At 44.2% G+C, this 21,804-nt stretch overlaps 1 protein-coding gene across 4 annotated transcripts in view; it reads left to right on the top strand.

Annotated features, from left to right (window-relative positions):
• Window positions 1-1,694: 1,694 nt before the first annotated feature.
• CCDC83 (coiled-coil domain containing 83) overlaps window positions 1,695-21,804 on the top strand; it is a 34,539-nt gene continuing 14,429 nt past the window's right edge. Inside the window, exons 1-5 of one of the 4 annotated variants that reach the window (XM_034759028.1) lie at window positions 1,695-1,775; window positions 7,544-7,666; window positions 17,033-17,117; window positions 19,085-19,253; window positions 21,079-21,246. In XM_034759028.1, coding sequence (XP_034614919.1) covers window positions 7,581-7,666; window positions 17,033-17,117; window positions 19,085-19,253; window positions 21,079-21,246 — 508 coding nt within the window. In that variant the 5' untranslated portion in view covers window positions 1,695-1,775; window positions 7,544-7,580. Of the gene's footprint in view, window positions 1,776-7,188; window positions 7,279-7,543; window positions 7,667-17,032; window positions 17,118-19,084; window positions 19,254-21,060; window positions 21,247-21,804 lie in introns of those variants that run through there. The other 3 variants (XM_034759026.1, XM_034759027.1, XM_034759029.1) reach the window with 3 other exon arrangements.

Raw genomic sequence — 21,804 nt, 5'->3', positions numbered from 1 at the left:
TGGGAGCATAAGCTTTCGTGGGTAAGAACCTCACTTCTTCAGTCATCTTGCATCTGAAGAAGTGAGGTTCTTACCCACGAAAGCTTATGCTCCCAGTACTTCTGTTAGTCTCAAAGGTGCCACAGGACCCTCTGTTGCTTTTTAAAGAAGCATAGAGTGCACATGCAAAAGCGATTTAATTACTCAAGCGTCTATATGGCAATGTAACTTAGTTGATACAATTTTGTAGTGTAGACATGCACAAAGGAAACCTGCACAACACTTTCAAAAGATGAGCCTGGGAACATATTTGTTCTATGACTGTAGAAGTGTTAACGGGCCACTCTATCTTGAATGGTCTCTTACAGTATGTGCCAATGACTTATGCTAAACAATCTGTTCCACCTGGTATTTTGCTGTGATGTTGGGAGTTCTTTCCCCAGAACTGAAGAAGAGCTTTTTTTGGCTCAAAAGCTTGTCTCCCTCACCAACAAAAGTTGGTCCCAAAAAAGATATCACCTCATCCACCTCCTCTCTAATAATATCCTGAGACCAACACAGCTACAAGTACGCTGCATACAAGGGTTATGGTGTGGTGGATTTTCTATCATGACTGGATGTTTTTCTCATAGATTTGCTCTAGTTCAAACAGGAATTAATTCAGCACAGCCCTACGGCCTGTGTTATACAGGAGGGCAGACTACATGGTAACAAAGCCCTTCTGACTTTGTAATCTATTAATTTGTTAGTGTGAATCCAAACAGAGTTTGTAAAGCACTTTGGGATCATTTGAACTGAAAGGTGCTACCAGAATCTATCATCTATGTAGATAGAAGGTATAAAAGTATAATTCTCTCGTTATAAACAAGGCCTTTACGTGTCTAAATATTTGCCATTCAACTTTACCATTTGTCCATTTTGTGTTTCATCTCATATGTATTATATTATTAATCATGTGTGTTACAGTAGTGGCTGGGGCCAGCTGAGAACAGCTCCCCATTGTGCTAAGCAGTGTACAAACACAGAATAGAAGCTCTTTGGGGCAAGGACTGTCTTTTTGTTCTGTGTTTGTACAGCAGTAACGACAGTGGGACCCTGCTTTGTGCCCTGGGGCTACTATGCAGGACAACAATACAAATAATAAAAAGTTCCAACGTTGCAATACTGGCACAAGAGTTGGGTTGGGTCTTCCCTCACCCTCACCAATTCCTCCTGAGAATCTCGGCTTTGAACTTGGCCAAGAGATTCCCACCCAGGGGACAATTCTTACTTCCTGAGAGGTGTCTGCAGCCCTTTCTGTTGCTGACCTTCAGCAAATCACAGAAGAGTCTGAAAGCAAATTTTGTCAGGTGCTCCTTTTTGGCCCCAACCCTGCTGCCTCCTTGATGGGTACAGAGGGCCCTTCCCAGGGAGCAGGTACTGAGGTAGGGATTTGGAGAGATGCATGCTCCCTGCACAGCAAGGTAGACACCCCTGCAGATGACATTGTCCTCCATACAAAGAGTGTGTGTGTGGGTGTGGGTGTGTGTGGGTGGCCGGGGTGCTGCAGAACTCCCTAGGGCCCGGCTACTCCAATGCGGAGGGGATTGTCCCCCCGCTTTGCGCTGGAAGCTGCAACTCCCACACGGGCCCACCAGGGGGCGCTGCTTGAACGCGGACACCACAGCAGCGCCGCCGCAAAGGGCGGGGAGGGGCTGAGGTTGCCGGAGTTACGGGAGGAAGTTTGGGCTGAGGAGCCCGAGCGAGGCCGGCCGCGGAGCGCGGGAAGTGGGGGCGCCACAGCCGGCCAGGCCCTGGTAACAGCCCCGCCGCCCGCCTGGGCCCGCGGCAGCTGGGGAGGGGGACCTGTAGGGAGGGGGCGGGAGTCGGAGGGTCGGGAAGCGCCAGGGTGGTAGTGGCGATAGTGGCTGAGGGTGCAGGAGGGTGACAGCAATGATGGTGGGGGTGCAGGTGGGTGTTGGCGACAGTGGCTGGGGGTGTGGGTGGGTGACAATGATGGTGGGGGTGCAGGTGGGTGACAATGATAGTGGCTGGGGGTGCAGGAAGGTGACAGCAGTGATGGCGGGGGTGCAGGTGGTTGTTGGTGATAGTGGCTGAGGGTGACAGCAGTGATGGTGGGGGTGCAGGTGGGTGACAATGATAGTGGCTGGGGGTGCAGGTGAGTGACAGCAGTGATGGTGGGGATGCGGGTGGATGTTGGTGATAGTGGCTCAGGGTGCAGGTGAGTGACAGCAGTGATGGTGGGGGTGCAGGTGGGTGTTGGCGATAGTGGCTGGGGGTGCAGGTGAGTGACAGCAGTGATGGTGGGGGTGCAGGTGGGTGTTGGCGATAGTGGCTGGGGGTGCAGGAGGGTGACAGCAGTGATGGTGGGGGTGCAGGTGGGTGTTGGTGATAGTGGCTCAGGGTGCAGGAGGGTGACAGCAGTTACGGTGGGGTTGCAGGTGGGTGTTGCTGATAGTGGCTGAGGATGCAGGAGGGTGAAAGCAGTTATGGTGGGGGTGTGGGTGGGTGTTGGTGATAGTGGCTCAGGGTGCAGGTGGATGACAGCATTGATGGCGGGGGTGCAGGTGGGTGTTGCTGATAGTGGCTGAGGATGCAGGAGAGTGACAGTGATGGTGGAGGTGCAGATGGGTGTTGGTTATGGTGGCTGGGATATGAGTGGGTGAGAGAAATGGTGTCTGAGGTGCAAGTGGGTGTTGATGGCAGCTGAGAGTGCGGGTGTGTGACAGCAGTGATGGCTGCGTGTTGATGATGGTGACTGGGAGTGTGGTGATAGCAATGATGGGTTCAGATGGGTGATAGCACTGATGATGTGGGTTGGTACGTGTGGCTGGGGGTGCAGGTGGGTGGTGTGATAGTGGTGGTGATGCTGGTGGGGGACAAGAAGGATGGGTGGGGGTGCAGGTATGTGTTGCTAGTGGCTGAGGTTGCAGGAAGTGGTCCGCAGTGATGGTAGAGGTTTAGGAAATAACAGTGGAGACAGTACGGGACTATGGTGGGGGCACAGTTGTGTATGACAGGTGGGAGATGCAGAGCATGTGATGTGATAGGAGCGTGTGAGAGTAACTGACAGTAGTTGGGGGAGCAGGTTGTGTGTGACAGTGTTTGAAGTGTAGGGTTAGTAGTAGGGGGCACAGTTGATAGGGATGGTGGCAGTGATGGTCAACAAACAATTTGGATGTGGGTGGTAATCATGCTGGTGGTCACGGTGATGGGGTGTGTCATGACTGTGATGGTAATAGTAGTTTGGCTGTGGTGGAAGAATGAGTATTGCTGATCGGTGGGGAGATCACAGCAGCAGGGGTGCTGATTGTAATGGTGGTGGTGGTGTTAGAGCTGTGACTGAGGGTATGTCTTCACTACCAACGTTAAAGCGCTGCCACAGCAGCGCTTTAACGTGGCTGTGTAGTTGCAGCCCCAGTGCTGGGAGCGAGCGGCACCAGTGCTGTAAAAACACCACCCCCACGAGGGGAGTAGCTCCCAGCACCGGTGCACTGTCCACAATGCTACTTTATAGTGCTGAAACTTGCATCACTCAGGGGTGTGTTTTTTCACACCCCTGAGCAAGAAAGTTTCAGCGCTGTAAAGTGGCAGTGTAGACAAGGCGTGACAGTAGTTTGGGAGGAGATAAATAAATCATCCTTCTGTAAATTTTTTGTTGTTGACTTAAATCTGTAATCAATTCTCAGCCCCCAGAAATGTATCCTGCTCCCTCTCGTCTATGTATTTTTCTTTGTTTTGCATTATCTATTAAATGTGTTATTACAGTATGTTATTCACCTTGGTCCGGCTTGGAGGCTTGTGTGGTGTTTGCCTCACTGAAAGAATTTCACAGATAAATCACTCGAGCTCAGCTGTGGCTTGAGCTTCAGAAACAAGCGCCGCCAAAAACTTGCTGCTTGAAATACTTTCTTGATCCCTGTATTCTGCACTAAGCATGGATGCATGGAATCCATTTAGAGCAAGACCCAGAGACCATAAATATGGAAGAGCCAGGGAGGAGGTGTGGGGTCAGGGGGAGAGAATGATCCACCATTTTCTATTTCTTAGGAAAATCACTACAGTAGATGCACAGATGGAAAAGGCAAATGGTTATTTTCCCCCCCTTTGATTCTGTATTCTGATATGAGGTTGCCCAGAACCTAACCTGATCCTGCCTGCATTTCAAAACATGTTGTGCACCCCTGTGCTTGGGCTGGAAGTTTCAGAGAAGCCTAAGGGAGTCAGGCACCCACCTCCCATTGACTTTCAGTAGGATTTGAGCACCTAACTCAGTTAAGCCCCTTGGAAAATTCCAGCTGTAAAATCAGCATCCACCCCTCTCTTTATTTTTTAAATCTCTGCCTGTGGCCAACATTGAATTTGATCAATAAAAATGAACTTAACAAGTAATTGCTGGGGGGCTGTAGGCATATTAAGGACAGGTCTGCTGATCAGGGCCTTATACCCAAATGGGTTCCTGGGGCATGGTGGTTTCTTCATGTATGGCAAATGTTATGATGCTGCAGCAGACACATCACAATATGGTTCCATAATGCAAATATTTACTACTGTAAAAAGAACAGGAGTACTTGTGACACCTTAGAGACTAACAAATTTAAATGTGTTAGTCTGTAAGGTGCCACAAGTACTCCTGTTCTTTTTGCGGATACAGACTAACATAGCTGCTACTCTGAAACCTGTCATTTACTACTGTGATACAAACATGGAAATGTTGATCTAGGCCCCTTTGCATCTGGCTGCGAGGATCCCAGGTCAGGTCACGTGTCCCTGCTGGGAGTTTGAAGTTTCCAGGACTAGACTCTTATGATGAGAATTAGCTGTCACTGTTAAATAATTAGCTGGGGGAGTGGGGGACACGGGTGGCTGCCTGGTCTAAGCATCAGATTTGAAACAATCAGCCCTTTCCTAGAACCACGTAATCATAACGAGCAAAATTGACTCAGTCCTTCAGGGCAGGTAGATTTCCTATATGCAGCTTACTTGGAGTGGTGAAGATGCCTTTGAATAAAACATCAAGGAGAAGATTTTTCAAAGGCATAAATGATAGGTTCCTAGCTCCCATTTTCTTGTCCAACTCTAAATCTGCCTCTCTAGGATTGCCAGCCTTCTATCACTCCCTTTAAACTGCCCTTTTGCACCTGCCCTTTACCAATCTACCTTCTGCCAACGCAACCAACTACTATGCCAAACAATAGCGACTCATGTTGGACAAAAAATAACCTTATAAAAGCTGGGATGTAGACTGGCAGGTTGCATGGTCTGTGGTAGATGGTTTTTGTAGTAATAGTAAGCTTGGGAACTATGGGTGGAGGACTAGACGGTGTCTAGAATTAGATGGCTTAAGTTCATTTCCTTGTTTTAATGGACTTGTGTCAGGTATGCTGTGCTGCTGCCCAACAATTTTCATGTGTGTTAATTTTAATAGGAAACAGCCTGTCCTATTGTGGAGGTGGTGGTTGTGACTCAGAGTTAAGGAGGTGGTGTGGGTTAGAGAAGCCCTAATGCTTAAGCCACCTGTTTTACCCTTCTGGGTCCGGGAGAGCTCTGTCCACTGCAAGACGAAATAATCTAGCCTGCTGTGTATAATGACATTAGTTCTGTGGACTATTAGCAACCTTTGTTTAAGTTTTGTGTGTGTTAATTAATTAACATTTGGAACTCAAGCAGCTGGGTAGTTTCATATTAAAATGAAAATACAGCTGAAATGTAATAATGAAGAAACTCTATAGATGCCCTTTCATTGTGATTTGTTTTTCATATATGTATGCTACCAGCCTGTCAACAGAATCACTGTCACTTTATTCCTGAGCTTGGCATTGCAATACACGTAGGGATTACTGTTGACATGCATATCCCTTCCGAAAGCAGTTTTATTCCCAGCCCTGACAATCAAAACCCATGTCAGAGCTACAGCAAACATTCATAGTTCTGGGAGAATATAAAGAAGGGGAAGAGAGATGCATACTAAGAAGTGAGCTAGAGCTGGCCTGATAAAGATGGACCTGAAACAGAAGAAAAATGGCTAGAAAAGAAACAACTGCTGGTTCTGGTTGGATCTGTGAGAATGAAATAATTCCAATCCTAAGGAATGCAATTACTAATTGATACATAGGCCCCAGTTCAGGACAGCATTGAGTACATGTCACTAGAACATAAGCATGTGCTTAAGTGCCTTCCCGAGCTTATGAATTTTCCTGAATTGGCGGCCATAGCTCCCCACTAGCATGAAGGGCCTGATCCTGGAAGCATTTACAATTGGGTCTAGTGCTTACTGCCATAATTTGTCCTGCTGAAGTCAATGCAACCACTCATGTTACAAAGCACTACTAGTAGTATATATTTGCAGGATTTGGCCCTTATTTAGCAATGGGACAGTGCCCAGTTTTGTAAGCCCTTCTGTATGGATTGACTAAAAAACCTCTTGAGGTTCCTTTGAGCCCTACTTTCCCATGATTCTATGACTGAACTGAGGTCCTAAATTTAAACTTTTTCAAAACCTAAAATCAATAGAAATATTTTGATATAATTATTGTTTAAAATTTCCAGTCAACATTTTCAAACAACACATTTTTTTTGGAGTGTTTGAAACTCAAATCCTAAAATATTGGACTAGAATGTGAGATTCTGACAGTGAAACCGAATAGAAAAATAAGGTGAAATGGGCTCATTTTTGTTGTCCAAGTTGAAATAAATGTAAAAAGTATGTCTGTGTGGGAAGCATAAACAATAAAAAGTATATTAGATATTTAATCACACAATCACAGAATCATAGAAGTGTAGGACTGGAAGAGATCTTGAGAAGTCATCTAGTTCAGTTCCCTGCACTCAAGACAGGGCTACATAATAACTAGACCATTCCTGACAGATGTTTGTCTAACCTGTTCTTAAAAACTTCCAATCATGGAGATTCCACAACCTCCCAGGGCAATTTGTTCCAGTGCTTAACTACCCTGACAGGAAGTTTTCCCTAATGTCCAGGCTAAGTCTCCCTTGCTGCAATTTAAGCCCATTGCTTCTTATCCTATCCTCAGAGGCTAACAAGAACAATTTTTCACCCTCCTCCTTGTAATGTATTTTAAAACTGTTTTTTTGCAGCATTGTTACACTGTTGTCTCATATTTAGCTTGTGATCCACTATAATCCCCAGATCCCTTTCTGCAGTACACCTTCCTAGGCAGTCAATTCCCTTCTTGTATGTGTGCAATTGATTGTTCCTTCCTAAGTGGAGTACTTTGCATTTGTCCTTATTGAATTTCACCAGTTTACTTCAGACCACGCTGCTGTTTGTAAACATAGGTAAGGAAATTTGTTTTCTAAACTATTATTTTTATCTCCCCAAGTAATATTTTTAATATTAGGTTTTTGAAAAAATAACCTATCTGAAATTGAAAAGATTTTTGGAAAAGTGATTTGTTTTAGCCTGTGATTTAATATTATTTCACTATTTCTATTTTTGCTGATAAAACATCCACTTTTTGAGAGCTGTTTGTTGCAGGTGCCACAGCCAGGTAAGACTGTGAAGTTATATAGATCAATAATTTCCATTGTTTGTTTTTCTTAGGTATGTTCTAAATTCCAGTACACATGCAGCATAAAACATGGGAAAGAAGAAGAAAAAAGAAAATCCGGTTGGGCAGTTTAAAGAAGCTAGATCATCTTTCCCAGAAGCTCTGCTGGCCTTTCAGTATGTTTCATAAATTTAAATTCTTGAGTTGTATAAAACATATGTCACTTGTAAAACAGACAGCAAATAGCACTTACCTCAGTCAGTCGAAATATTTGCTGTTTTAACACGGAGAAATGTGATGATTGTGATTTTTTAATATTATTTTGTGATACAATATACAGATTGTAAACCTGTGCATATGAGAAAAAACATTTAAAATGGGGCAAACATTTTCTTTTTATCTCGGGTTAGAAATTAGGAATTTCGCTTGCTTGAATTTCCTCAAAGTTTTTTTTTAAGCAACATATCTATACACTTGTACCTAATGGGCTTTTTGTCTGTTAATAGTAAATATTTGATAAAAAAAAAATCTTGAAGTTGACATCTGGTTCTGGTAATTGTACATTTCTAGGATTTCCTAGACTTCACATGGATATGAAGTCACTAGGCCAGATTCTCAGGGCGGGCAGTTTGGTCCCCTGATGCAGCGTAGGGTGGGGCACAAAGGAGGCTGTGAGATATCTTTACATCCCCCAGATCCTCATGCTGCCAGGCACCAGTCTGGTCCGAAGAAGTAACAGAGCAGCTTTAGGGGTACTTAAAGTTGTGCCACTGCCCAAGACCCTACGGGGGCCGTTCTGGCAGCTGGGAATCACATGAGCTCAAAATGGCACTCTCCCTGTGTCATCCTTAGGCTCCCCATGGAAAATCCCATAAAATAAAGAGCAGCCTTAATGGGATAAATATCCAGCCCACAGATATTCTTCAGTGAATATAAAGGACCTAATTCTGATCTCACTTACAGCAGTGTAAATCAGAAGTTATTTCATGTAAAATCAATAGTTATGCTGGTGTAAAACCGATGCAAGTGAGAGCAGAATGAGGGTCAGAGATTCCTCTTTTAAAGCTCAGTGATAAAGTTTTCTGAAAAGTTTCCAGTGCCAACAAAAACCCTGATGGATCCTGTTGAATCTCACAAATATACCTCCTAAAATAGATAATCTAGAAATTATCTTCCCCAAATCATAGACTCCTTCCTTTCTCTTTTGTGCTCCTCCTGGATTTTTTTTTAAAGACAGATTCGAATTACTGTTGCCTTGCAGTTAATGAGTCGTCATTGCTTTGAAGTATTAACAAAGATCAAAAACAGCAACAAAATAATTCTTAGTAGTCAGTGTTATTTAGCATCCTCAGTAGAACTAGAGCCCAGGGCAAAATTGCAGCCTTAACAGCTCTGTCTACGCATCATTGGACTACAGATAAATCACTCCAGGATTTGAGAAACAGATGGAAAGTTGGTTACAAAGAGACAGCATCTTTGGCCCTGCCTACACAGGAACCTTCTGTCAGGTTACTAACTGGTTAGTGGCACATGTGGCTAAAGGCATTATTTATTTGCATTCATCACACTGATAATAATTTGTTACTGACTGGTTAATCTTAAGCATGCGAATCCCCTGCTACAAATAATGTTCAGTTCCTGTAACTGGTTGGGAGCACATATTTTACTGTGTGGCTGGACACCCCAACTGTGCCTCTGTAACTAAGTTTAGTCCTCCCTCTTCCCATAGCTATGCAATCAGATATCCCACAAAATCATGTCAAAATGTACAATCCCTGGTTATTATGGTTAACATCGTCTGATGGCGGCACAGAATCCATCAAGACCCATAGCAGATTAAAGGCCTGTTCATGCTACAACTTTGAATTGAATCTGTAACCTATCACTGGCAGGGTTGGCTCTGAAGACAGTTTGTAGCTCCACACTTCCTGCTTGGTTAATCAGCATAACAGTTAACAGTATTTTTTCCCTGCTAGAGGCATATTTGGAACTTGGTTGCTTTCTTGTAACCAGTTCAGCACACTATTCCCGTTTTCAGTGGAGATAGGCCTCCCAAACCGTGTTGGAAACCAATGTGACTGATCTTACTTCCTAGGGAAGGCATCCCAGCATGCCTTGCTCCCTGCATCTGTCTGCATGTCCTTGAGGCATTCTGTTCTTTGTTGAGGCAATAAAAGATAGCTGAATGGATTTCTCCAGCATGCACTTGTCTGGATTCAGGTAACCTGCCTGGTAGGTGTGGCCACACAAACACAGATGTCATGATGGCAGAAAAAGCTGCTGTGTGAACACAAACTAAACAGTGTTACTTGCAACCAACCAGTTATGGTAACTGTACCTCTAAGTTACACGGTCATGGTTAAAGATTGTAGTTGTGGCCATGGCCACATGGAACGTTCCTTCATTGTAAGCTACTTGCACTGGGAAAAGCTGCATGTTTGGCAGCCCTCTGTTGACTTTGAAAATGATGGCAGGAAAGCCCTAAAGTGAAAAATGTTAAAGCAGAAGAGAAGAAGGGAGGAAAGAGGAGAATAGACCAATATATTATTAAATAACCTGACTTACTAGCTGTCTGATTTTTTTGGAAGATGAATGACAGGAGAACAAGTTAATATTTGGCTCTGACTTTTATCAGATTTAATTTGAAAGGAAAACCCCCCAGCAGCGGGCAAACATTCAACAGTTCACATCAACATTTGAAGAATAACAAGTACTAGTTCAATATCTGGAAAAGGAACACAAGGCCAGACAGCAGAATAGCAGATGCCTACAGATAGAGTGTATTTTGCCAGAGTTTGCAGGACTTTGTGTAGGGTTTCTGTAGAACTGTATGAACTTTATTTAGCATTTTGCAAGGAGCACACTGGGAGCTCCCATAGAGTAACAGACCAGATTCAGCTGAGTTGAGATAGGGATGAATATGGCCCAATAAATCAACAAACAAAGCAATATATCATCCCACTAAAAAACAGCCAAATATGTTATTAGGATGAGAAAAACAATAGCTTTCGTGTCCGTTCACAGTTTTGGCAGTTCCAACATCCAAATAGATGACTCATTTGTCAGGAGAGTCTTCCACTGACATGGGAATTGCACTAATTTATTTTTTGATCTCCTAATACCGTAGTGGGAGATATGCACATCTTATTTTTTTCCTCATTACCTCTGTAAATCAGAGCCTTAACATCTGCCTCAGTTTTCTTATTTGTACAAATGAGCATAATGATACGTATGAACCTACCTCTCAGGTGTATCTTGAGGATTAATTTGTCAAGTTTTAAAAAACTTCCACATCTGCTTTTTCTCCCTTGGGTTGAAATTTCCTAGTGTTGCTGTTCATAGATTTTTGCTATTCTTTGCATCATTAATAGAGCTTCCTAATTCAATGATAGTAGCAACTCACTTGTGAACTAGTGGGGCCTGGTGATGTGCCACAGGTGAGTTACCAGACCATTTTGGTGGTGTATTTTAGTGTGGTTTAATACTGCTCTCTACGTATTATAAAATATTGCATGCAATATACATTATTCCAGAAAAACAGTACCAAAGAGATTGTTAATCAAGCATGTTCACTAGCGCTTTGAATCTGACATTTTAATAGACAGCACTTTCAGGGTAAGAAAGTTACGTATAGTAACAAAAAACCCTGAAAATGTATTATATATCTACATATTTTTGATACTGAAAAAACAAAAACAGAGACATTAATACCATCCGATTGGCCAGTCTTGAGGTCCCATTGAAGCTTCCTTCCCCCATTATGATGGAAATTAAGATCAGCATCAATGTTCAGAATAGCAAAATAGACCAGAAGAATTTTGATAAAATGAATGTAATTTAAACAGTAAATTAGTAAACAGTGGGCATATGCTGCCGAACCATAATCTCTTTGATCTGTAGTACATTTTTACTGTAGCCAAAGACTCCTCCATGTCTTCAATATATACTTTCCTCTTAAAATCCTTAAAAAGAGGATCTGAAGAATGCCTTGGAGCAGATACTCAGAGTGGCATATTGATAGCAGATGATGCAACGCTGATAACTTGTAACTTACACGACTAAATCCAGATCAAACTTATTAAGGGAAAAAAAATCTCTTTTTGACTCAATACACACTAGTAGGAATGGGAAAAAAAAAGATAATGATACTTTTTGGAACAGTAGAGGATCTAATTGTAATTGGTTACACATGCTTTTATTGGGCCCCAGGGTAAGACAGTTCTGGAAAGAGGTATGACATAGATTAAATATGGTTTTGGAAATTGACATAACTAGTAACCTAATATATCTAATGTTAGGAGATTTCAGAGCTTGAGAGAATTGGCTGTGTCTACACTACAGATTTCTGCTGGTGTAGCTATATTGGTCAGGAATATGAAGAGGTGAGATCCCTGACCAACACAGATGTGCTGAAAAAAGGCAGTAGTACGGACACAGCATATACTGGCAAAACTGCACTTTTACCGTTATGGCTTGTTTCACGCAGGGTTGTGTGCATGGGGTGCGTGGAATAAGCTGTACTGATAAGAGCACAGCTTTGCTGGTGTAAGGTATGTTCACACCCGGTAGTGTTTTATGGGTATAGTATATCAGTATTCCTATATACTTGTAAAGCACTCTTACTGTAGACATAGGCTATATGGACCACTGGAAAAAGTTGCCTTTACGAGATCAGTGGATAACCAAAACAAAAAAACAAAACAAAAAAAGAAGTCATCCAGCAGGAGGCATGAATGTTGTGAGCTGGTTCACTGGGCTAGGTTTATCAGCAAATTTAGAATAAATTACTTATCAGGTCTGAGCCTGCATTTCTTACTTACTCAGCGCTCCCCTGGAAGCTAACAGAAGTGTGGATGAGCAAGAAATACTGCATTAGGCTCACTGGGCCAGATTTTCAGAAAAGTTCTGCTCCCATTTAGGCACCCGAGCAAGTGGCCAGATTTTCAGAGTTCAGAATGTTGCACGTGGCGCTCTCTTGAAAATCTAGCCATAAGCATCACAGTGGGAGCTGCTGGGCATAAAGCATTTTTGAAAATCTGGCCCCAGCTATGGACACAGCCCTTGAAAATGTGTCCCAGTGTTTGCATGATAAACTAGATAACTGGACTACTATGGTACAATCCTATATCGGCACAGTCAATACAACAGAATGTTATACATCAGCATACCAAGGTGCTTTGCTGTTAGACATGGAGTTAGTATGGTTTATTTATACTCCTAATCCCTCCCCTTTCTTTCCTGGAGAAATAAAATTGTAAAATAGGAAATGCAGTTTCTTAGGCCAGTGCCACAGGGAGACTCATGGAAGCAGCTCATCAAGGTTTGGGAAGTTCTTCTTTCAGTGATTGCACATTTCATTCCACTGTAGGCTTGTGTGCACCCCTGTGAACAGTTCACCATGCACCCCTGCAAACGGTATAAGACGGCGAGGCCCTGAACCCCCTCAGTTCCGTCTTACCACCAGTGGCGGTTGTTGGAGCAATTCCAGACTTGTTAAGTCAAGTGCTTCCCTCATTTCTTTCTGTATAGATCCTGTCTGTGGTAAACTACTACTACGTTCTTTAGTGCTAGGTTTGCATTCTAAGTCTTTTTTGACCACTTTTTATCATTTGTACTGGGATTGGTACCGGAACGATGCCTTGTTTGCCAGGGTTTAAGTTCTGCCAGACCTGTGTTAAACCCATGCCGGTCAGCAACCCACTCCCACCCTGCTTGAAATATCTGGGAGAATCCCACATTAATGACAGAGGTCACATCTGCAAAGGATTCAAGCCCTGCTCCAAAAAGATAGAGGAATGACTCAAATGCTTGCTCATGGAGGCAGCGTTTTGCCCCCCACCAGAATTGTCACGCAGGGAAAGCACCCCAAGTTCATCAGCTTCACTATGGAGCACTCAATAAGAGATGTCTGTGGCTCCTCATTCCCATTGCCAGTACCGAAGAGACTTGGGCCTTCCTCAGGTTTGGTATCTCTCTTGACTATGTTGGTACTGAAGTCAGACAGAGGCGGAGACTCTACAGAGCATTCAGGGAAGTGGCTGTTCCAGGAACACTTGTCATCTCCCAAAAGGGGACTGCCGCCTCCCGAGCCTCTGTCAAGGCCAGCCCCTGAAGACTTTTGTGGAACCATCAAATAGTGCCACTCCCAACCATGCCGGAGGCATATGCAGCTGCAAGGGACCTGCTTAACCTCTCGTTATCATGCACTGAAGATATCCGCATTGAGTGCACCATTCTCCAGGAAGTGGTACCGAGACTGGTACCAAGCAGCCAGAAATCACTTGGGCAGCTTCTCCACCGCAAGTCATAGACCAATCACCACCTCAGATGCCTATTGCTTCCTCGTCCTCATCACCAGACGAAGCTATTGAGCAGTCAAGTGTCTCACCACTGCCAGGGCTCATCAAGATCTTTTAAAAAGAGTGGTCTCTGTACTTAACATTCAGGCAGAAGAGGTGAATGAAAGCCCTCACAAGTTGGTGGACATTTTGGTGTCAACTATCTGGCCAGGGTGGCTTTACCAATTAATGAAGCCGCCATGGAGCCAGTCAGGGTTCTTTGGTAGACACTCCCCTCCTTGCACCCCAAAGCAAAATGAGCTGAGAGGACATGTTTTGTCTCCTCTAAAGCCTATGAATATTTTCACTCTCATCCTCCCACCCCTGCCAATGAGCAGGAAAAACAGCACAACAAGCTTCCACACTGAAAGGCAAAGACTCAGAGACTGTATTTGTTTGGTCAGAAACTTTATTCCTCAGAAAGTCTGTGACTTAGGATTGTAAACCAACAGGCACTCCTGAGTTGCTATAACTTGACCCTCAGGGAGAACGTTATAAAATTTAAAAACAAGTTAACAGAGGACTGTAGACAGGAGTTTGCAATAATGGCTGACGAGGGAAGCTGGTTTCCAGGTCTGGTCTCCAGGACCGTTTGGATAGCGCAGACTCAGATGCTCGAACCCTGGCACCAGCTATTCCTATGAGAAGAGTGCATCTGGCAGCTATTTCGGCCTTCCATGTCTCAGTGGATAGTAGATATCTTTCCTCCAACCACTTGGTCACCCAGTTCCTAACAAGCTTAGTCAGATTGTACCCCCACGTACAAGATCCGTCTTTGGGATCTGAACTTAGTCCTAGCAAAGTTGATGGGACCAGCCTTTGAGTTCCTTGCAACTTGCTTTCTCCTTCACCTCTCTATAAAGATAGTATTTCTTGTGGCAGTTACCTCTGCCAGAAGGCTGGACGAGTTGAGAGCCCTGGTTTCAGAGCCCATCTCTCCCCTCATCCAAAATTCCCCCGAAAGTAGTCTCTAATTTTCATGTTAACCAGGCAGTCTATCTGCTGACTTTCTTCCAAAACCCCATGTGCACAGAGATGAGGAAAAACTTCATTCATTGCCTGTGAGAAGGGCTTTAGTTTTCTACGTAGGGTACTGTTCTTTAGATCCTCCACGCAGTTCATTGTGATTGCAGACAGAGTTAAGGGCCTACCAGTTTCCATGCAGAGAATCTCATCCTAGATCTCTTCTTGCATTTGTTTGTTACCAACTGTCTAATAAACCCCACCAGTTAGAGTATTGGTGCATTTTACTTGAGCACAGGCAACTTCGGTGGCTTTCCTGGCACAATTGCCGATTGTAGACATTTGTAAAGTAGCGACTTGGTCATCAGTCCACACTCCTATGCCATTTCCCATCAGACCAGAGAGTCCCAGTTTCAGACAGATTGTCTTATAATCACTGTTCAGTTAGACTCCCGGCCGACCTCCATGCGAGTTTGCTTGTGAGTCGCCTACAGTGGAATGGACATGTGCAATCACTCAAAGAAGAAAAAGTGTTACCTACCTTTCTGTAACTGTTGTTCTTTGAAATGTGTTGCACATGTCCATTCCACAGCCCACCTGCCTTTCCTCTCCTTCAGAGTCTATCTGATCTGAAGAAACTCAGGGGGTTTAGGGCAGCCCTGCCCATCTATACCAGCATGCCGGGGTGTGTGGCACTAGCGGGAGCTCAAGCCACCCTGACAGGTATTGCTGAGGGAAAAAAATCTCTGACAACTGTGCCTGGGGCATGTGCACACCTACCGTGGAATGGACATGTGCAACATATCTTGAAGAACCACAGTTACAGAAAGATAGGTCACTATTTTTTTATCTAGCAATCAGTGGCCAGGGCTGGCTCCAGGCAACCAAGCACATGCTTGGGGCGGCACCTGGTAAGGAGCGGCGGGGGGAGCGCCGTGCGGCATTCCGCGGGGGGGGCGGGCGCTCCGGCGGCGCGGCGCTGGGGGGGCAGGCTCCGGTTGCGCGGGGCTCGGTGAGGGGGTGGCACGGGCGCGGCGCTGGAAGGGGGTTCCGGCGGCGGGGGGCGGGGGCGGGNTACAAACTATGCATTCCCTGCTGGTGGGCTGCACTGAAACACGCAAACATATGCTTGTGCATATACACACACAACTTGTAACTGCAAAAGAGGGAATTATTTAATGGTTTGGCCTGCAGTAACTTTCTGTGCAGATATTTGGTCAGACCAGACGTGATCATGCAGAAAGGCTGTTACCCCAACTGTGTGGAAGGCTTCCTTGCTGTTTGGGGGACAGGAGGCTCTGGAGAGTACACAGCAAGCTTCAGAGGGGTAGCCGTGTTAGTCTGAATCTGTAAAAAGCAACAGAGGGTCCTGTGGCACCTTTGAGACTAACAGAAGTACTGGGAGCATAAGCTTTCGTGGGTAAGAACCTCACTTCTTCAGATGCAAGTGAGGTTGCATCTGAAGAAGTGAGGTTCTTACCCACGAAAGCTTATGCTCCCAGTACTTCTGTTAGTCTCAAAGGTGCCACAGGACCCTCTGTTGCTTTTTACAGATTCAGACTAACACGGCTACCCCTCTGAAGCTTGCTGTGTACTCTCCAGAGCCTCCTGTCCCCCAAACAGCAAGGAAGCCTTCCACACAGTTGGGGTAACAGCCTTTCTGCATGATCACGTCTGGTCTGACCAAATATCTGCACAGAAAGTTACTGCAGGCCAAACCATTAAATAATTCCCTCTTTTGCAGTTACAAGTTGTGTGTGTATATGCACAAGCATATGTTTGCGTGTTTCAGTGCAGCCCACCAGCAGGGAATGCATAGTTTGTAAGGTGTTCAGGAAGCCGAATCCCCAGCTGTTTCTGCAGGGAGCAAACTCCAACCCTTGACAGGACACCCATGGAGTTTCCCACCTCTCACTCAAAATTCTGCATTGAAGAGGCATTGGCCTATTAGGGAGACAGCATGATCCTGGGAATAGGGAAGCTGACAGACTCAAGAGACCCGGGTCCTACTCTTGACTATGTCATTTGCTCACTGTGTGATGCTGAGGAAGTCACTTAACTGCTCTGTGGTCCAGTAATATGGGGATAACCATGCTTACCCACCTTAGCAAAGCAATTTAAGATCTACAGGCAAAGAGCACTAACTAGTATTTGTATCTAACTTACTTTAAAATAACTACTCGCTCCCTCTCTCTTCTCTAGCTGTGTTATGACTCTTCATACATGCTTCTTTCTCCTCAGAATTCAGATAAAAGAAGAGGCAATTGATCAGCTTCTATTTGAACTAAAGCAACTGAAAGAAAAAAACAAAAAATATCATGAAAGAGTAAGTAAACATGCATCTCTCTCTCCCATCTCATGCTCCCTAGTGTATTTTAGCTAGTAAAGCTAAATCATTTGTCATTGTAAACTAAATACACTTATTGTAACTACAGTATTGGTAGCAATTAATATTTTGCAAAGCCTATTTTGAAAACAAGGTTAGTGAATCACTTTATATGCTTAAGGAGATATAATTTTGTCATTCTAAATTATATGTAACAAAGTGCAGTTCTGCTCTAAAAATAACTGTAAAAATGGGTTGCAGGGTATAATGATTTTGAACTTAGTAAACAATTCTGTGGCTGTTGCACAAGAAGAAATAGAATCCAACTCCCTCTCTATTACCTATGCTGGCTGTGCAGGGTTAAGAGGAATAAAAATCAGTATGATCTTATTTCTGTCATTTAAGTGAGCAGATAATGACTCTGAATACAGATCTGTTGAATAAGAAGGTGCCATTTTTATAATCACTTCTGGTGTAGTGGAGTTGCACAAGTGAAAATGAGGGACTAGTGTGGCCTTCAGAACCTCAAATATAGTGAAAAATGAGGAAAAGAGCTCAGCTCAACTCTCCAGGCTGAGTTTGCAGCGTTGCCAGATAGAGAAATAACTTACTTGTAAATTAACCACATTGAGTCACTTTAGAAACAAAGAAACATGGAACCCCAGGGTACTAATTTTACATGGTCACTGTTCACACTTCAAAGAGAAATTTAGTACAAGGCCCAATTAGGTTGATACCAGAGCACAGTGAACTTTGAACTCCAGAAATATATATAATGTGTTGATCAAGAAAGACTGTCTCTCTCAATGACATGAAAGAGTTGGACCTTGGCAATCAAACAGTTTTGCAGACTAGGCTTCTTCCAGAAGGTGAAGTGGACAATAAGGTCCCTATGCTCCCCTTGCCCTGTGTTTGTAGCGCTTTACTAAGTGATAGAGTGTGATTAGGCCACTGATTTTAAGTCTCCTCTTAGGAGAGCTGTAGCTGCATGTGGCTGGTATTTCCCAAATTCCTGCAGCATCTATTCTCTTCCAGCTGTGGACTGCTGACATCACTGGGAGCAGCTAACTTGGCTCTGCTCTCCACCAACAGCTGTAGTCTCTTGTGATTTTTTCCCCCTAGTTAGCAGCCAACTCAGAGTCTCTCATGGGACTCCTTTCACTTTTTACTTCTTGGAGGATATTTTAAAGTATGCTGCAGTACCATTTGTTTCAGTTAGCCTATTTTTGACAGCTCTTTGGGCTCCCTCTTTTTTCCACCCCATTTCTCTGGTCAGTTGGGCATTGATCCTTTGAGAACAGAGTGTCTCTGATGCTTTTTGGCTGTGTATTTTATTGGCTGTGTATTTTACCCCATTGTTATGTATTTGGCTTGTATAGTACTTGGATCTCTCATGGTGTGGCATTGGGAGCAAACTCACTAAATTAGTAGCTGTAGACTGTTTCCAACTAGAATTTGGGCGACATGATAGAGAGACATGGTGTAGTGATCGGAGTATAGACACGGGAACCAGAAAACCCCAGAATTCTAATATTGACTGTGATGCTAATTTTCTTCTGTGGCTGTAAGCAAGTCATTTAACCTTTCACTGTCTTAGTTCATCATGTGTAAAACAAAGGTGATAGAACTTATGTGGTATGTTGTTATAAGGAATGTTTGTATGGTGCCCAGAATTCTGCTGAATCTAAGCAAATAAGTCAATAATAAGTATTATTGTTAAAACTCAACATGCAGCCTATGTTCTCAGCAATGGGAATATTGAGCAGACTAACAGTCATTTGTTTCCCTTTTCCTGGTGGTAACAGGCTTGTGCTTAGTTAGAAACTTCTGGGACTTACAAAACACCTTCAACTCTGCTTTTTGCAAGGGACCATGTTGTCACAGATCCAAGTGATATTTCAATTTGTTACTCAGGAAGAGATTTTAAACCCCTTTTATTATGTATCTTACTCTTGTTCCTCTCGTAGAATGACTATCTGAAGGAAGAACAGCTGGGACACATCCGCAGTCTGCTAAGCAACTTGAAAACACAGGACAAAGAACTAGAGCAAAAGGAGGTTGTAACCAGGGATGATGTAGAGGCAGCAATGAGGGAGAAATGGCAGTATGTTAAGGACCAAGAACTGCTTCTGAAAGGTGAGTAGTAAGTTAGTTATGGAAGTGTTGTTTGCAGTTTTCCATAGTTAGGATTGAGTTGAATTTTGTACTAAAGCAGAACCACCTAACCCCAGTCTGGTGTCAGGCTAGCATTTTCCTCAGTTTCCCCTCACTCAAGTTGCATCTCCCTACCTTCCAGCCTGGTTTGATTGCTACAGTGTTTTGGCCAGCAAAGTCAGTAAAGAAAAATTGCCTGAAGGGTATCCACATTGAAAAAACATGACACGGCCTTTCACCCTCAGTCTCCAACTGGGCACAGCCCCCTACTTCCTGAGGGCTTTGTCTTTTCATCTGATTTCAGAACTCTTCAGCTTGCCCTCTGGAATCAGCTTTCCACCTTCCCTGGCTCTGCTCAGTCTCTTCCCTCAGACCAGGGCCATCCCTATGGGGGAGCAGGGCCCGGACATAGGCGCCGAGTTTCTAATCTGCTGGGGAGTGCTCCCCCCAGCTCTGCCCCCATTCCACCACTTCCCCCCAGGCCCTGTCCCGCCTCTTCCCACCATGCCTCTTCCTTGCCGCTTTCCACCCTGCCTCTTCACTGGCAAGTTCCACCCCTTCCCCCAAGGCTCTGCCCCCCTGCCCCGGCTCTTCCCCGCCCAGTTCCGCCCCCTCCCGCAAGCACGCTGCACCCTCGCTCCTCTCTCTTCCCCCTACCAGCGCCTCCTGATGCTGCAAAACAGCTGATCCGTGGCAGGTGGTAGGTGCTGGAAGGGGGAGGGGAAACGCTGATTGGCGGAGCCCGCCAGTGGGCAGGAGGGGCTGCGGGGAGGGGGAGGTTCTGATAGGAGGGCTCTTCCTCGCCCTCCCCCCGTCACTCGCCTCCCCATTTGCCTCCTCACCTCGCTCGTCTGCCTGCCTTCCTCCCCTCCTGCATGGGGCCTCAGACCCTCCTTTGGGGGGTTCGTTTGGGTCTCTTCCCGGTCTCCAACAAGCATCAATTCCCAGCACTGGCTCTCCACAATCCTCTGCCTTATCTCCACTTCAGAAAGCTTGATTTAGCCTCATGTCCTGCCTCTCATGTAACTTTGCTCATTTTCTCCACGTGGGAAAGTGAGTGAAGTGTGTTACTGCTGGGACTGGACCCCTCATCTCCACTTAAGGGCCAGTCACCATGTGACACAGAGATTCAACCTATTGGTTACATAGAAAGAATACAGCTTTTCCTCCCAAAATTACAGAACTTACTCTTTGAGTATAGAATTAATTGCCTGGGAATTTACAAATAAATCAGTAAATCCGTTTATTGGTTTGAGTTATAATTAATTTTAAATGATTCCTGTAAGAAATTAGGCACCCTGTGTTGGTCCTTTTATGTCTCAAGTTATAATGGAATAATACAAACTCTTCAAATTTTCCATGTAGTTAAAATTCATTGAAATGTTGTGCATTGACTACATGCAGAGATTTTTTGTTAAGATTAGTAGCCATTTATTGCTGTTATGCTTCACAGCTGAAAGTTTCTTTTTCCTCAGAGGCTGAGGAATAATGTTCTACTACAGAAATTCCCAGCACTGCCCTCTTTCGAAGTGGCTGCCATTTCCAATTGTTCTTAGTAGGACTGGTGCCCTCAGTTTAAAATGGTCTCTTTCAAAATGGCCATGGTCACCTATTGTTCCCAACCAGGTGAGACCAAGCTGGAAAATGGTGGCCCCTGAGAATGTAGAGGGCCAGGATTTTGTAATAAGTTGTAGGATATGAGATTTCTTCCCCCACTCCCATTGAAAGTTCCCTAACTGAAAAAAAAATTGATACAAAAAATTGATAGAAAAAAGGATTCACCTTTCAGGTTTTGTTATTTTAATAGAGCTACATTCCAGGATAAATGAAGTTGAGCATAAACTACTGGTAAAACAGGCTGAGAAGGATTACTGGTTAGAGTACAAAAATGTGGGAAGTGGAGAACATGCCAAACAGATCAAGCTCCTAGAAAATGATATCCACGGACTCAAAGATGACCTTGAGCAAATGACAGGTCAGTTACGGCAAGGTTAATACAAGTACAGAGAGTGCATAAATAAGCTACAGTCTTCATTTGCAGAAGGTAGTTTGTGCTCAGACTAATTACATCCATTTAAGCCAAAATATTTAAACCTATATACCTGTTTGTAGGCAACTAAATAAAAGCAACGTACTTTTCCGAGGTGCTCCACTGAAGTCCAGGGAGTGTTGCAGGTGTGCAATACCTTTGAAAATCAGGCTGCTTTTACATAAGTGGCTAAAAACAGATTATGGAGCCTAATTTTAGGTACCTTAGTTTGAAAGTGTTGGTTTGTGCTACTGTGCTGAGTGCTTCTCATCGTGTGCCATGCTTCACAGGTTTCCATTTGAAAGCTTCTTTAACACAGGAGAAATTTTAGATCATTTTGGGGATTGGTGAAATTCAGATCTAGCATAATCAGGTGCCCATGGATCTTCACCTGGTTACGTAAGAACTGAATTTAGCCTACTGGTAACAAAGTCCTGTATCTGCGGCTTTGCAAAATCCCCAACGTGAATTTGTGCAAATTCAAGGCACAGTTTAAGTTCTGAT

The sequence above is a fragment of the Trachemys scripta genome, chromosome 1, assembly GCF_013100865.1.
Source record: "Trachemys scripta elegans isolate TJP31775 chromosome 1, CAS_Tse_1.0, whole genome shotgun sequence".
Classification (NCBI taxonomy): Eukaryota; Metazoa; Chordata; order Testudines; family Emydidae; genus Trachemys; species Trachemys scripta.
This window is presented reverse-complemented; position numbering and strand designations above follow the sequence as displayed.